Source organism: Scardinius erythrophthalmus (assembly GCF_964197995.2).
Source record: "Scardinius erythrophthalmus genome assembly, chromosome: 19".
NCBI classification, from domain to species: Eukaryota; Metazoa; Chordata; class Actinopteri; order Cypriniformes; family Leuciscidae; genus Scardinius; species Scardinius erythrophthalmus.
In genome coordinates this window covers 25898089-25915884 of record NC_138239.1, presented here as the reverse complement: position 1 = coordinate 25915884, position 17796 = coordinate 25898089, and the positions used below count along the sequence as shown (strand labels likewise).

Here is a 17796-nt window from a genome sequence, read left to right as displayed (position 1 = left end):
ACAAAACGTTGCTCTTACCATTAGATCCTCTATCAGAATCATACATCCCAGAAGTTCTCCTTGTTCGCCGCCGAGGGGTACCTGTACAGATGTTTTAAAAAGTAAGTTTGAGCACAAGCAGAGATCATGGGATTGATTCCCAAGAAATATACACACAGGCAAAAAGTATCCACTAGTGTTGTCACGGTACCAAAATATCAGTATTCAGTACCAATACCAGTGAAAATCCATAGTTCTCTGTACCAACTTCGAAAGAGAAGAGCAGACATATGGATAGATCTGAATAAGAGTGATGACGCAAAAGAGAGCTCTATTCGGTACGGTTTTATGTGTGCACACACCCGAAGCATGCAGCCGTGCACATAGACAGCTATACAGCGTGCGAGTACTGAATTGAGCTCTCTTTGTAATCTGAATGGACAAATACACACAACATTATGTCTAAATGTCCATTTTGCAGAGTGTTCACGTAAACACAGCCGCTTATGTCTTTACAGAATGTAAACAGCTGAGAATTGTGAGAATATCGAATGTGCATCAGATTCGCATGTCATTGGACATGATTCAATGTCTTAAAGGGACAGTGCGTAATAAATCTAATGCCGTATGTGCCCTTAATAATAATCAAACAACAACAGCACGGAAAACAGCGTGCGACTCGTCTCGCCCTTAAATGGACCCGTGCAGCTCTTAAAGCGACAGCAGCCTAATAGTCCTGCTGTCGTCTATAATAACACATATCAACAAAAGACAAAGAGAAAATTCACTCATTCTTGACTGAATAACTTTTGTTACTATATTTGTAATGTAAATTTTATAAAGTGCAGTGGTATTTTACATTTGATTAGTTTCTGAACCTAAAGACTTGAAAATTTTAAAACACTATATTTAATCGTATCTGTTCAGTAGTATTTATTTGTAGTGAATGCTAATTTTTTATTTGTGTTTACTTGTCTTTGATAATGCTTGAAATTTATATTAGTTAGGCTAGTTGTTTTTACTATGGTATTTTTGAACCATAGGCAAAAATAGTGTAAGTGTTCTTTAGCCTATTTATACACACAATTTGTTAAACACAAATCGCAATTTTACCCACCAAAAATAACAGCCCCACTATCAAATGCATAAATATAAGTGTAACTTATAACAGTAGTAATGTTAAACAAAACCCACAAAGCCATTAATCTTACCACAGAAACAAGAATGTTTGTCATTAAATGGCAAAAGGCTGGTTTCTGTGACTTGTAACAGGAAGGCGCACAAAATGGCTTCATGATTTTGTTACCAGCACCCTTCCAGTTTCCGGACCTGGGGTCTCATTTATAAAGCGTGCGTATGCACAAAACGGGGCTGGAAACGTACGTACTAGGGCTGGATCTAACGATTATATTTGTTGTCGATTAATCTATCGATTATTTCTTCGATTAGTTGACTAATCTAACGATTATTTTTTGGATTAATCTAATGATTATTTTTGGGATTAGCTGATTTATCCATTGGCAAACTTTACAATAAATAAGTACAACAATATATCAGCTGTATTTTGAAGAAGGTAGTGCATCTGTATATTATTTTAACATGAAATCTATGAATGATGACAAAAAAAAAATTTCAGAAAGGGTAATTGTCATTTTATTATGAAATATGTGAACAGGAAGCATTTTAAGCTTTATTTTTAACTAATGGTAGGCTACTGTTTCATAAAATGTAAGATACAGTCACAGGCCTATTTAGGAAACGTGTTTAATATAGTCTGTTATTAATTACTTTAGTGGGAGTATGATTTACTCAATGAACTTGTCCGAAAATGCACTTGTGTTTATCTGCAAAAAGGTTCACATACACTAGATTGCAGCCTAGGCTACTGTTAATGTAAATATAACGTTAGTCGTTTGTTTTTAAAGTCTACATTAGAGACCTGCACGGGACGGATTTCTCCCTTAATTTCTAAAAAGCTGACATCAGTTCATCGCGATCTCACAAATCTGTTATTATAAATTAAACTGGCTGCACAATTAATCTTTCATAATATCTACACTTTGTTTGCTATAATCAGATGATTTGCCAGTGTGCAGAATTCAGCACTGAACAAAAAGTCAATTTTGAGCGGTGAGGGGATTCTATAAATGCATCTGATTTGCGTTCAAGAAATCAACACATCTGTCTGTGATTGGCTACATTGTTCAACGCTGCAAACATGTTATAAATAGATAGAGACTCTGGCCTGTAAATCGTTTCTATTTTGTTTGATATTGTTGCTTTTGTGCAACAGGTGAATGACAATTTATTCGTTTTAAATTGTTTATAGATAGATAAATCTATAAACAATTTATAAATTGTTTATAGATTAGATAGTTTATAGATAATTCTATTTTGCGGGAGTCTCGCGAATCGTTTTATTCTCCCGCAACCAGCACACACACACACGAGTGCATTACCGCCCGCGCCCGCACTCGGCCATCAGATCCATATTTCCGCGCCGCACTCCGTTGCGTTGGGTCCCGCGGGAGTGCAGGTCTCCAGTCTACATGTGCATACACAACTTTTAAAAACCGTAGTTTAAAGTATTCCCATACTTTGGATGATCGTGGTCTGTCATTTTCACCATGAAGCAGAAGCCGCCATTACTCGATATTTAAACGTAAATAATTAATGTGACGCGTCGACGCATTTCATGCGTGTCGACGTATTTTCATAGTCGACGTAATCGATGACGTCGACGCGTCGTTGCGGCCCTAGTACGTACGCCAGTTCCAATGCAAAGGTTGTGATCTATAAAAAACAAACTTGACGGGAGAATGTGCGCACCTTTAAGCAAACTTTGAGCCGTGCGTACGCACATTCTGGAGACAAAGGGAATTGGCGACACCGATGGTGAGCTGGAGTTAAGTGTCTTTTTGGTCACTTTTAGACAGAAAATCTAAAGAAAATTTAACATATACAGAAAGATAATACAAATATAATTTCACTCACCAAGCCTGTCACTTGAAGCAAATTATCCATCCCTTCTTAAATGTCCGCGCCAGCGAGCGCGTTGGGCCGTTTAGTGAAACTGACGCAAATAACAGTTTAAATAAATAAAATAATGATTTAAACTGTTTTACTTCTGATATAAACATTTTGATTAAATATGCCCTTCAAATGAATGGAGTTAAGCACTTAAACATGAAATCATTACTGAGAAGTTACAACATTTTTATATTCAAATTCAGTCAATAGAAATATTTGTTGTGGATGCGGTGTTTTTGAACACTTTTCCTCTGGCATGTTGTGTTTTAATGTTTTAACCACAGAGATAACTGCTTATCATGATAATACCAGATTGTCTGAGAAAATAGTTTCGTGCAAATAATGCCCAAGGCCTATCTGTTTCCATTAAAAATATCAATTAAAAATACAATTCGGCCAGTGGAAAAGATTGAGAAAAACTTTCTCTGAAATGTATTTTACACTATTTGATTTATGTATTCAAAAACAAGGCAAGGATAGGCAACTACTTGATTTTTATTAATGTAATGTGTCTTGTACCGTTAAACGTTATCACGTGGATGAATAATCATATGCAAATGATATGCAGATGAGGATCTGCATAGTAAAACTAGGCGTTGTAAGCTCCATATATGGTTATTTCAGGGAGGAGACGCATGTGCGCACAATCTTCCGCTGACTGGGATTTATAAAGTGAATTCTGCGCAGGTTCTGGCGTACGAACGGTTTTATAAATCCGAATATTTTTTTGCGTACGCCATTTTTGGCTTTTGGGCGCACGTACACTTTTAGTAAGGTTCCTACGCACAGTTTTATAAATAAGACCCCTGAACTTTAGCTACAGTATCACACAAGTTATGCACACAGCTTTTGACATGGACAGTGGACAGTCTTACTATCTCCATTTGGCAGGGCAGAGGCATCTACGGGCCGTGAGTTCTTGCTGCTGGATCGACCCTCGCTGCTGGGGGTCTTGGACAGACTGCGGGAGGTGCTGGGAGGGGTGGATTTAAGTGGAGGACGACCTCGCCGTATCAGTTTGGTCTTATCCTCCTCTCCATCCTCTTTATTCTGTGGTGAAGGAGAGCACGAAAATATATATATTTTTCCAAGGTTCTAAAAAGATAAGTCATGTTTTTTTTTTTAAGATAGATTGTCACTCACCTTCATTTTTTTCTTTTGTTTTCTCTTTGTTCCACCCTTATCTCCAGGCCATATTATTCGATCTGCCTTGACCCATTCATCATATCTGTTTCAAAGACAAAATAGCCTCTTGAATATTATTGTCATCACACACACACATGGTGACCAATAAATAATCCATTCAGTCTTCACAAACAATTCAGATACTTTCAAATGAACACAGAACAGGTAATGCACGCTGTCTGAGAATTTAGAAAATTACCCAATTAAATTTCATATTTTGGAATCTCTAATTGGTAACAGGCTAAAAGTCCATTATAACAAATGTGAGAATTGAAGCAGAGGTTAATCAGACAGCCAAGAGAAATGTAACATCACATGACATCAGTCGAGTTAGCGAAACCATTCTCTGGTATCATCATCTTAGACCCCATTCTCGAGCGTTAAATTTTCAGTTTGACTTTCTCATGTACCCAAGTCATTATTTATTAAGTATAGTATTCAAACAAGTAAATAAAATATCAAAAAGGCAGTCACATCAATGCCTCACCTAACGTTCCAGCCGTAGTAATGCACCAGGTAAAGAACCTCTCCATCATCGGTCTCTGTGTTCTTGATGTTAGCTTCATAGATCTTCTGTGTCTTCCCCTTGCCATATTTCACTTTGACTTTAGTGCCGGTCAAAGAGTGCTCAGAATCCTCACAGCAGTCACCCTCCTCCCTCTCATCACTGTCAAACAAACAAATGATTATGCTCTTCCTCCACAGAGAGATTTTTTTAAAGGATTATTCATATGGAAAACAGAACTTTTCTTGTTCCTCTAAAATAAGAGTTTGATTTACTATATAAACATACACTACCATTCAAAAGTTTGGTGTCAGTAAGTGAAAAGTAAAGGATGTATTAAATTGATAAAAAAAAAGTGGAAGTAGACATTTAAACTGTTAAAAAGAAAAGCATTTATTTTAAATAATCCTAAACAAAAAAAGTATCATTATACCCACAGAAATATTAAGCAGGACAACTTTTTTCAACATTGATAAGAAGAAATTCTTGAGCAGCAAATCTGAATATTAGAATGATTTCTGAAGGATCACATAACATTGAAGAATGGAGTTTTTTATTTTTATTTTTCATAAAGCTATACCCTTTTTGTTTAGCACTTCATGCATTTTTTTTGAATGGTAGCCTACCATTGTTGTGTGTGTGTGTGTGTGTGTGTGTGTGTGTGTGAGTGAGTGAGTGAGTGAGTGAGTGAGTGAGTGAGTGAGTGAGTGAGTGAGTGAGTGAGTGAGTGAGTGAGTGAGTGAGTGAGTGAGTGAGTGAGTGAGTGAGAGAGTGAGAGAGTGAGTGAGTGAGAGAGTGAGAGAGTGAGAGATATATGGGATATATATACTTATTTATTAGGGGTGTGCACAAATAGTCGATCTGTAATTATTATTTGAAAAATAAAAATACTATTAAAAATGCACTACATTGCTTTGCTGGCCTTAATGCAGTGAATCCATGATAAATCCCAAGCACTATAACTCGCAGTTATAACTGAATGCACTCGGTGGCGCTGTGGAGCACGTTTTTACGTTTATTGTATTTGATCACATAATGTTGTCCTCTGCCTTGCGAAGTTTGGAATTACGGGGATGAAAATGATCTTACTAAATGATCTTAAAAATGGAATTACTTTATCAAATTAATGAAACTGAGTCATATCACCACCACCACAATGAGAAATCACATGAAATCCAAACAGCAATCGAATGAGGAAAGACAGCGGTCCATCACTGCATTAACGACTACAGGCAAGTGCAGCTGTCCCTTGAGTGAGCCGAGACACTTTATCAGATAGCAAAATGATCGAGATGTGCTTTAAGTAGTTTCATCGAGGGAGACTGGTTTAAGAACAGAAAACACAAATTGCTGTTAGAAACTTCGCATAGCACACTTATTATCTTTGCCCCTGCAACATTTGTCAGCGCAGAGATTTTTTTCACCTGAGCATGCAGATATGTGCAAAAATGAAATGTGCATGGCCGCACGGGCATTCATAACATTGCGTGTCCACTGGCAAGGAGCGAGCGGAGCAAGCATTTTCAGTTCATTCCAATGGAAGATCAATTTCCATGGGAATTAATTGAAAATGCAAGCTCTGCTCCGCACTGTTATGAATGCCTGTGTGGCTGTGCACATTTTACTTTCGTTTTCAAATTAGCTATTTAAAAGCGAGGTGCAAAAGAGGTGAGAATTGGGGTCAGAGAGAGGGTGGAACATGGTTTTGTAAAACTAAAGATTACATTTGAAGTCGAAATTAAAACAAAATTGTTTATAATTGGCATCAAGTAAGAAAAAAAGCTTGAAAAGTGAAAAATATGGCCCCTTTAAAGAAATGTCTCAAAAGTCTAAGCTTCAAATTCACTAATGAATTAATACTTTAAATGCAGAAGGTAATCAGACAGCCAAGAGAAGTGTAACATCACATGACATCAGTGAAGTTAGCGAAACCATTCTCTGGTATCATCATTTTTGACTCTGCTGTAACAGGTTCAATTCCAAAGTTTCAAGCCTAATCACATGAAAGACAGTTTTTTTTCAGAGTTATTCAATTTAAATGACATTTGGAAGAACATCATGAACATAAATCAGTTCATCAGGACAGCCACACATTTAACAGATTAAGCATAGATGCTGACGTACCGGTCCCTGAGTCTGGATCTCTCGCCATCTTCCTCATCTTCATCGTCCTCCTGCTCTTCATCATCCGTATCTTTATCAGACTCGTCAAGGCGGTGACTGCGGCGTTTCCCGGGGGTCTCCCCATCAGATTTCTCCTTTTGCTCCTCTCCGCTGTTTTCTCCTCCAACTTGCGTCTCATCTTTCTTTTCCTCCTTTGATTTCTCCTGCTTCACAGGCTCCCTCACCTCTACTTTCACAGGGGTCAACGTACACCGCCGCCGGCCCTGAGGGGTCACAGACATACAACCAAGATGTTTTAGCTAGTTTCTAACAATTTATTAAGGCGAAGCTCCTTGCACAAAACCAGTTAGTTGAATGTCACGGTCTATAAAGAGAAAACTTAAATCCTACATTCTAGAACTAGTATAATCATTTAATTATACTCATGTGAGCAGCACAAACACCTTAGGTATAATTGATATGCATAATGAAATGCCTTAGTAAGTGACTAAATGCTTATATGCTCAGAAATTAACATATTAAAAGAATAGTTCACCACAAGTTTTGAATACTACCATTAATTTTTAAATGTGCACAAGAATGAGGTTTGATAGTTTGTATATTTAAACAAATAACATCATAAAAGCACCTCAAAAAGTGGTCCATACAAGTCATGTGCTGCACTCTGAGTCCTCCAAAGGTAGCTGACAACTTTGTGTGAGAAAAATGTTGAAATTTACATTTTTCAATGAAAATTTTGCTTGACAGTTATGGCCAGCATTCACTGTCATTGTGTGGAACAGGCAGCTTGGACCAATGATTAATTTTTTTGTGTTCCACAGAAGGAAGTAATAGTTTTCAAAAGACATGAGAGTGAGAACTATTCCTTTAAAGGCAGGATGCTTACCGGTTTAAAAACCCTAAATAACAGACATGCCCTTAAAATCAATTTAAAGTCAAAGAGGCGGATCAGACAGCCAAGAGAAGTGTATCATCACATGACATCAGGCCATGAAAGCGAAACCATTCTCTAGTATCATCATGTGCATTTCCTCAAACTCGTTAAAGGACAAAAACACTTTGAATGCAAGTAATATTGCTCTGTAGCTGGCAGGTCATTGAGCATGAAAATCCCACATCCTGAGAGCAGCCCAACAGACAGACAGACAGACACTCACCCTGGGCGAGCAGATATCTTTGCATTCTTTTTCACTCTCAGCATCTGACTCATCAGTGTCTGCCACAGGTTTGTCCTCGCTGGTTCCAGGCTCCGCTGTAACCTGCAGCATCATCTCATCTGTGTCTTCACTCTCTTTTTTCACAGTCTTAACGCTCTGCGCTTCTGGCTGCCTGTCTGGCCGTGGCTCGTTGTGGTGCACCGTCCTGAATTGGATCTGAGCCGAACGGCAGTACTCCTCAAATCCGTACAGATACCTGAGGTTCAGGCCAAAGGATAAGTAAATGTATTATTTTATCACCAACAAACATAATTATTAAAATAAATATTCTGGGTTATTTTCAACAATGTTGATGTTCTGCAAAGTCTTGTACATGCATTTATATTGGGCTTCTCCAAATGTTTTATTGAACTCAAGAAGAGGTTAATCAGACAGCCAAGAGAAATGTAACATCACATGACATCAGTCAAATTTGCGAAACCATTCTCTGGTATCATCATATGTGACCCCATTCTCTTATAACAAGCCTTCAATTTTCAAAAGGCAGGGCTCGAGACTAACGGCGTCCTATCGTCCTGGGGACGATAGAAAATGTGTTTAGGACGAACAGAAATGTTCTCCAGGACGCCTACAGGACGAAAGACATTTTTGTATGCGTGTTCATTTATTACTAGCCTATTAGGGTAACTTACCTAGAAAATGGCAAAATTAACCGACCAAGCGCTGATTACAACGGAGCGCGTCTTCTCATGCTGTTACTATAGTTACTATCACTGGCCGACTACTCACCCGGAGACTTGTTTTGCGGTACATCTATCACATATGGCTTATTTTCACAGACGAAAACGAGACGATAACTAAATAAAAACTAGTTTTGAATGACAAAAACTATGACGAAAATCTATTGACATTTGTCAACGAATAAAAAAATAGACAAATGTTAGATAGTGACGATTAGGGAAGCGATCCAGTCAGAACTGATGTCCTGCGTTTGTGGTAGATGCGCACATTTGTACTGTGACGTGCTGATCTACACAGCGGCACACGGGTTGACATGCGCTGCATGTCTCATAAAACGTTAAAAAATGTAAACGTCTGGGAGAATGAGTAGAGTAGACATATAGATCTGAATAAGAGTGACAACGCAAAAAAAAGAGCTCTATCCGGTACGGTTTTCTGTGCGCACCCGACCCGAAGCGTGCAGCCATAGACACCTATACAGCGCGCGAGTACTGAATTGAGCTCTCTTTCATGTCTGAATGGACAAATACACACAACATTATGTCGAAATGTCCATTTTGGAGAGTATTCACGTAAACTATGTTGGTTATGTCTTAAACAGTTGTGAGTGTATCGGATGTGCATCAGTGCATGTCATTGGACATGATCTTAAAGTGGCAGTGGGTAATAAACCTCATGCGGTCTGTGTCCTTAATATTGATCAAGCAACAAAAGAAAAAGAGAAAAACATTCACTGCTCGCTAATAGCTTTAATAAGGATTCATTATATTTAATTCATACAAATAAATATGTCTGCTGCTTGAAAGAATAAAGAATGATGATATTTTTGAGATATGTAGTCACCAGTATTTATTTGTTATTGTTTAATCCAACCAACTCAAAAACGTTTTGAGCTGTATGTATTTTTCTCTTAATTTTCGTATATGTAAAAAAAGAAAAAGGAAAAAAAAGGATTTGTTCTGCATGAAAACAAAAAAGCATTTAACTGCTGTTATTTTTTATTAAATCTGTTTTTTACCTGTTTACAGAGTATACTTTGAATGGAGCTAAATAAATATAATAATATATATCAAACATTTTAATGGTGTTTTTATTATGTGACTAACAACTATAGATGATAATAACAAATTACAGAAACAACATGTTTATTTTGGGACGGTTGACATTCACTTTAGGACGGTTCAAATAGATTTTCAGGACGGTTCCAGGACGGAGGTGAAAAAAGTTAGTCTGGAGCCCTGTCAAAAGGGCTTGTTTTGTTTTTTTAATCTGGCCACAATGTGAGTTGATGTACTACTACTTAGTTGCATATCTGAAACGTTTATTTGTGGTACTGCATACTTGCCAGCTAGGCATTCATTGGAAAGTTTATTTACTGTAAACATGCTTTTTGTTCATGTGTTTACACTGAAAGATGGGTCCAAAATACTGTTGTAATCAACATCATGCAACAGATGCATCCCATAAACATCAAGTTGAAAATGACCCAGAATATTTCTTTAATAATCGTAAGAGTTCAGCTAAAGTCACCTTTGAAAGTGGAAAATTGTCTTCATTTGCCAACGCCACAAAAAGAACACTGGCTGCTGAGTAATCAAATATAGTCCTGCACAGCAGAAATTGTGAGAGCATGCACTTACTTTCTGTAGGCTGTTTTCACATTGTATGAGGCAGCAGAGTTCAGAACTGGGATGCCGAGATCCATGTAGATCTGTTTCCAAATAGATCCGCTCTCAATCTGAAAAACAAAACCAACCATCTCATTTCACAAGACTAAAAGCACTAATTCTTGCTGCACAGAGTTGGTAGTGTCATGCATATCTGTCTACCGCACCCAGGGATCAAGATAGCTTAGAGAAACATGACATCACTCGAAAAAGCACAACCGGTTTCCCCAATTATCACCCCTCCAAACTTCCAAATATAATTACCCTAAATAACTTTTACAGAACATGCTTTTGATAAACAAGCAATTTTTCAACTCAGTTCAGCTCTGTGAACTCCATGAATTCAATCAGTGGTTACTTTCGCTTCATATTTTTGGCAAGGTCTCACTTCCCACTTGCAGAGTACAATAAACAGATGGTGGGAATGCTAAGAACACTCACACTGTCACAGCCTCCGTGAACATACACCAGTCGGAAGAGCTTGAAGAGGTTGAGATCCTTGTAGCCAAGCACTGGAGGTTTGTTAATTGGAGTCCCTGGAAGGAAAGCAAAGGTGCAGAGAAGCGTTAAACTGAAAATGTGCCCTGCAGAACTGGTCATGAGATTATATGGGAGGGAAAAAGCATTTGAGCTTTTGAGGCCACACACAAAGATTATAAAAAAAACATCCACCTTGATATACACTGTTTAGCTGTCCCTATGAAGATTGTTAATCCCCCTTTTTTTTTTCCCAATAGTGATTACAACTCAACTGGTGATGTGCAGGCATTACCTCTGTCCTCCATGAACTTGTAAAGCTGCTGTAGAAAGTGGTCCCTTTCCTCTGGGTCTGGCTCATCATCAGGCTGATTAAGAGAAAGAAAGTACAACATCTGAATTTGAAGTTCACCAAATATGGTATTATCTTGCCATCTTTTAAAACCCAGTTCACATAACCAACAAAAAAAGCAGTTTTCTCAGTGGATATCTAATCGATCATTGACTTAGGGTCAACTACCAAACACTTTGACGTGTTTTTTTTTTAAAGAGCAGCAAAATAAAAACCATGAGGAATTCATCTATTCTGCTAAGTGAGGATTTTTTTAAATAGAGTACTCAAATTTAATCAAGAAATCGTGCCAGCCCTAAACAATTATTTTAACTAAATTAAGAGAAAGTATTATCGGAGAAACGAAATGCAGTTCTTATTTACAGACTTTTAATTTGAACATTATTAGTCCTATTTTACTCAATTTATTTTATAAAAATAAATAACTTATTAGAAACAAAGTATGTTGTGGAATGTATCTTAAATTAGGCTACACATTTGTCATAAGAACAACAAGTCAGTAATTGCACCAATTTAAGTCTTACTAAATGCAGAACACCATAGAAGTTGTCAGAGTTGGACGTGACTGAAAGTGAGATTAGTTTATCAACCACTCCTACAGATTCATAAGCATTTTTGATTTATTAAAAAGAACCAGCTCATAAACGTAATTCGTTTCTGAATGGGATTAAACTGGCAGCATACAAGTATAGACAAAATAACGTAGTAATGGACACAAAGACATTTTAAAATGTTATAGTCAGGCTTGTGATCAGCTAAAGACAAAAAAAGAAAACCTGAAAAATCACATTAAATTCTAACAACATTACAATCTAAAACCAAAAGTAACACAGAAGTTATAATCACTAAATTAAAAATAAAAATACACTAACTTAAATGTTACCTGGTAAGAGCTTAGTAATTATATTAATATACACACACTTTACAGTTACTGCTGTAATTAAAATGCACTTGGTTGTAGGTATAAAATTATACAAATAAAATACAAATTATTCAACCCCCATTGCAAATCAGGTTTATTGCCAACATTTACACTTTCAGCAGTTTGGAATGAACAAATCAAACCAAAGTAATTGAAATAGCTCAACAACAAATGCTTTAAGTAGTTTCCCCAAATTCAACTTTTAAAATGACTTCTGCAGTCTCAAAATTATTCAGCCCCCTGAATAGAATCCCTCACAACAGCACAAAAAAACGATGCAAGGGCTTCATAGGTTGCACCAGGTGTGCTTGAGCTAGAGCATGAAATATCTGAACTGGCTAGGTTTGTTGTGTGTCACGTTTAAACGCATGCTAGAAATAAGTCAAAAGATTGGTCCCAAAAAGTTAAGAACTGAAGACCATTGCTCATGAGGAATGTGCTAAGGTTCCTCAGAAACGCTGCCAGAAGATGGTGTCGGGTTATACATATCATTTGCAGCAGATCATAACAGCAAATGGGTGTTCTACTAAGTACTAAAGATACTTGCCATGGAGGGGATAAAATAATTTTGAGATTGCAGAAGTCCTTAAAAGTTGCATTTTCAGTTGAATTTGGGGAAACCACTTGAAACATTTGTTGTGTTGAGCTATTTCAATTACTTTTATTTGATTTGTTCATTGCAAACAGCTGAAAGTCTGTAAATTTTGCCTAAAAACCTGTAACTGTCTCACCTTTTTGTTTCATAGACTTTAAGTTACATAAAAAGGGGAATTCACTTTTGCCAATAGTTGTGTTCAAAATAACTAAGAGTCTCAATAAGTGAGTGAAAACAAATAGTATTGAAACTGAATGATAACAATAACCATACTGATGAAACCCAAGACAACATTGCAATTAACCAAGCTCAATACTGGAAACAAACAAATATAAAAATCAAACTTAAACCCAAAATAATAAAGTGTTGCGACAGAAAATATGGCGTTTCCTGATGGAACGGAGTACCCAGGATAATGTAGCAATACTCCCCAAACCACTGCAACACAAATAAACAAAAACAGGCAAAAAGAGGTATGGAAGGTGTAACTGCAGTATGAGAAAAGAAACAGTCTTTAAGGCAAATCTTCTTATCTGAATGTTGTAGAAAGTCCCAGTCTTTGCAATGACCCAGCGGGCAGTGAAGATATGCAATAACTTCAAATAATTCCACTTGCGTAATCCAACACAGGTAAGTAGTAGATATCGACAACTTTCTTTTCTCCACTAAAGCCCCATTAGAGTCCTCTGTGAGCTTCTCTGCAAACGTCCTTAAACACAATGTGACTCCAGCCTTTTTTCACCCACGTTCAACCCAGTCCATCACCATGCTTCCATCTCTCTTCCTCTATGCTACCTGCAACCTTAAAACCATTTCCTGTCTTTGTTGCCCTCTTGAGGCCAGGATGAACAATTTCACCCCTGTAACAGTGTAACTGTTACAAACCTTGTAACTGTACATGACACATTTAATGTTTTCTGAATAGAGGATTAATCTTTTGATTAATTTACTAATAAATAATAACCGTAACTAATCATGACAGATAATAGACATAAATACTATTTATGACAGATAAGGTTTATGCAGTGTAGGCCTAATTAGGAAAGGCGTTAAACTATGGCTGCGTTCACAGTCACTTTTTACGATACAGCAATTGCTTACAAGTGTGAATCCTGAAAGGTTTTGTTAATTCAGAAGATTCAAGTAGCAGCTTAAATGTGTTCATTGAATCAAACAGCTGAAGTCACAATCGCATTTTAAAGCCGCTTTTCCACTGTCGGGGCCGAACAGTTCTAAAAACGGTAAGGAATGGTTCCAGTTATGTTTCCACTTGAGCCTGGTACGGCACAGCACGATTACAAACCGTTCTTGACCAGGAATTCTGGTAGAAAACCATGCTGGTAGAACGCGTTTAGTGACGTCGCCAATCAGGATTGGTCACTTGGAATTTTTCCCTCTTTTAAATCGCATGTGTGTCCGAGCCGTGCTTTACTAACTATAAAAAAAAAAAAAAAAACAGGTGCTCGATTCATATGGATTAGATTTATGATCTCTTTATGAACTTTCTGAAGCAACAAAATTGTAGTTGCATGGAGTAAATGATTTTTTTTATTTTTTTTTATGGGTGAACAAATTTAAGACTAAAGGCCCGTTCACACCAAGCACGATAACTATAAAGATAACGATAAAGATAACTATATATGCGTCCACACCAACGACCGATAACGGTCTTTTTATTCTAAGCATGCGTGCGCCCGGATGATCCAGATCCATTTTAAATGCGCGAGACCTTTAAATTAGAATGGATTCTGATTGGCTGTCAGTGTTTTATCGTTCGACAGCTGGAAAAAAATCGTTCTGAAAGTGATCCCAACGATATCGTTCCTCATATCTTTATCGTTATAGTTGTGGTGTGAACTCTGTTATTCTTTAATATGGAGAACGATTTTTAGAATTATATCTTTATCATTATCTTTATAGTTATCGTCCTTGGTGTGAACGGGCCTTAAGAACAAAGTTTAGTCTGCAAAAAAAAAAAAAAAAAAAAAATGTAGTTTTTCACATCCTTATTCTAAACAGAATTCTAGTCCAGGCTTTCTGAGGAAACAATTAATTAAAAAGAAAAAGCAACCCATCATTTCCAACAAATGTTTCCACTTATCTTTTCACATGCTGGCCTTATAATCGTCCAACATGCGGGACCTTCTACAGCGAGGAAAGAAGACTCTTTGAGATGAGCTCAGCCCTGCCCACCATCAAAACTGGCACACCTCCACTGGGCCTCAGCCAATCCCGCAGCCTTTTCACAACCAAAGGAACGAGCGGTTGCCATGGTAACGTGTCGGAAAACCAAGCAAATGGCCATTTGTCCAAACTCGGGGAGCAGGAAGAATGAGACATTGTTGTCCGAAGCCTGGGGGCTTTCCCACATGCTGAGACCATTCAGTGGGCTTAATCAAGGTGTACGAGAACATGAGATGTAAAGTGCCGATGGAATGTCTTCACAAATCAACGTAAATACCAACACTGGGGCTCTCATTCAGTCGACACTGGTCTCGAATGGCCTCATATTGCTTCAGTCCGTCTGGTGCCCGGCTCTGGCAGCCCCTTTCATCAGAGCAATCACTGCAAAACTACATGCCAATCACTGAGACCAAGAAACAAAGGTCCAAGCAGGGGTATAAACTAAAGTACCATATATGAGTCAAAAAAAAAAAAAAACTCACAATTTTGAAAGACAGGACTGCAATTTTCCAACCCCAACAATTTCTGAATTCGCCAGCAGCAAAAACATTTTTTCAACATTTGCCAAATGGCTTTTAAAAGGAAAACCTATTTCTGGGGCAAAATGTAAAGAATTAGAAATAAAGAAATACTGGAGTCTTACTTCTTCTGGTTCTGACTTCTTCAGTAGTTCCTCCTCGCCTTCTTTGCCTTCCCCTTCCCCATCCCCATTCCCATCCCCATCATCTTCATCACTGCTGGAGGATTCAAGAATCTCGCTCAAGTCCACTTTCCAGCTGTCAGGGACCTGTCTGGCTTGTAGAAAGACCTGTGCTGCTTCAAACCCTGGTAACAGAAAAAACACAGACACAAGAAAGAGTGTTTGAGAGATAAGACTGTAAAACAGTCAAGTCATTAGAGGTCAGCTGATCTTGGGTCTCATACCTTTCTTGAGTGAGTATTCAGGTTTAGAGAGGGTGTCAATGTTTACTTCCTGAACATCTTTGCGTGCCACGGTGTGACTGCAGAACAAAAACAGTAATAAATTAAAAATAGAATAGTAACAACATGAAAATGTTTCGGTTTCTTCTAATTAAAGAAAATGTATTATCACATTAAAAAGCAAAACATCTCTATTACAGATCCCATGAAATTGCTTAATGAGCAAAGCTATCAGATAAAATAAAGACTACAATGTTAATTTTTACTTCATGGGTTTTGTAAATGTCAAAGCTACTTTTCAATGCTACTCACAATTTGGAATCAGCAAATGATCTCACTAAACATTGGTCCTTTTTGACAGTTAGGTCATCATTGCAGCTTGGAGATATCACCTTCAAAGAGGAAGAAAATATTAAAGATCTTAAAGTGAAAACAGCAAGTCTATAGCTGTATAGAATACTGTATTCAATTATATTAATATCAGAGCTGACAGTTTTCAGAGTCTTTAGTCTTCATTGACATATTCAATCAGAAAGATCTTAATTATTTCCCTGCTAGCATATTTTTTAAAAAAGTTGTGTCAAAGCTCAGTTTCAGAAAAATTATCAAAACAACCTTTGCAACCCCCAAACAACAAGCTGTAACAAGTACTTCCCAAAAGCAGCAATACAACATTTCAAGACTGGCTCTGTCTTTAAATAAGGTTCTCATTTTGTTCCAAACCAATATACAGTTTTTGTGCAACCTTTTGTTTAGGGTTTTACAGAGTACAATCTTTTCCATACAACAGTTTCAAACACTTTAACATTATCAGCAAACAACTTTCAGTCTGTTCCCCCAAACAAAGCTGTCGCATAAGTTCAGAATACTACTCTCACAAGTCATAGAGACCATGTTTGGTCTCTTTACGAATTTAACTTATGCACAAAATTGGAATATCGCATAAAACATTTGTGAGGAAAGCAGCGCTTCCATACACCGAGACGAAAAGATCAAAATCGACACTTCCTGATAAACTGCCACCAAACAACACTAAGAAAATTTTAATTTGCTGCAGTAAAAGCCACTGTAGCTCTTTTTTTCATATATAATAAATTACTTGCACCTCAAATGAAACGCAATAAACCTGGTCATGTTAACTTGGGTGGATGTCTGCTGTTTGGGAACGCAGTCATGTAAAACAGTTCTGGGAGGTAATTATACTGAACCACTAGAAGGAAGAATTTTCTCAGGCACTTCAGAATTACCTAAACAACATTTCAGATGCTGTGCAACGAGATCGCCCCACTGGTTAGATCAGTTATGCCGTCCCATCTCACAGTCACATGACTTTTTTGATGCGCATAAAAAAATATTTGCCTCATTTTTAGAATTTATGTGCATCTTGGCATTTCCATAATTTTTTTTTAAATGTGCTTTCACAAAATGAACATAAAAATAGGTGGACGGAAACATAGCTCGTCTCTCTAGCTGGATTTCAAATCCAAAAGTTAAGAGGTTTGTAAATGAATAAAGGACTCACCAAGACGTAGTGGCAGGAATCACTATCAGACCCACTCTGAATGCAAGCAACTTTCCCCAAAAGATCATCATTAAGCCTTCTCCTGTCGTCGTCGTCATCTTCACTCGATGAAGACTCCTTCTCATCTTCTGCACTGCATTTCATCAAACAGAGCACTAATGTTTGAAACATGCTCCCTTTTCACATTAAAACACTGACCAGAAAACTGTATTTTTGCATATAAAAGACAGGGTTCGTACACATTTCTAACAATAAATTTCCATTACTTGGCAAATATTCATGACTAACGTTCCATGAAATGTCATACATGTAAAATAAGAATAAAAATCCATGTTCAAATTTCTAAATCACAGCATCTCTCAACTAATTAATGACAAGCTATGTGGTTTATTAAAAAGTAAACGCTGACACGCCAGTAAGACGGTTAGATAAAAT

At 37.3% G+C, this 17796-nt stretch overlaps 1 protein-coding gene across 1 annotated transcript in view; it reads right to left on the bottom strand.

Annotated features, from left to right (window-relative positions):
• Positions 1–17796, bottom strand: part of arid4a (AT-rich interactive domain 4A) — a 35922-nt gene that overhangs the window by 10973 nt on the left and 7153 nt on the right. Inside the window, exons 8-20 of the mRNA XM_081347946.1 lie at positions 17362–17494; positions 16152–16231; positions 15843–15919; positions 15562–15743; positions 11161–11233; positions 10830–10924; positions 10362–10459; positions 7981–8236; positions 6824–7086; positions 4682–4861; positions 4153–4237; positions 3885–4059; positions 19–81 (exon numbers count right to left, since the gene is read on the bottom strand). Coding sequence (XP_081204072.1) covers positions 19–81; positions 3885–4059; positions 4153–4237; positions 4682–4861; positions 6824–7086; positions 7981–8236; positions 10362–10459; positions 10830–10924; positions 11161–11233; positions 15562–15743; positions 15843–15919; positions 16152–16231; positions 17362–17494 — 1760 coding nt within the window. The remainder of the gene's footprint in view (positions 1–18; positions 82–3884; positions 4060–4152; positions 4238–4681; positions 4862–6823; positions 7087–7980; positions 8237–10361; positions 10460–10829; positions 10925–11160; positions 11234–15561; positions 15744–15842; positions 15920–16151; positions 16232–17361; positions 17495–17796) is intronic.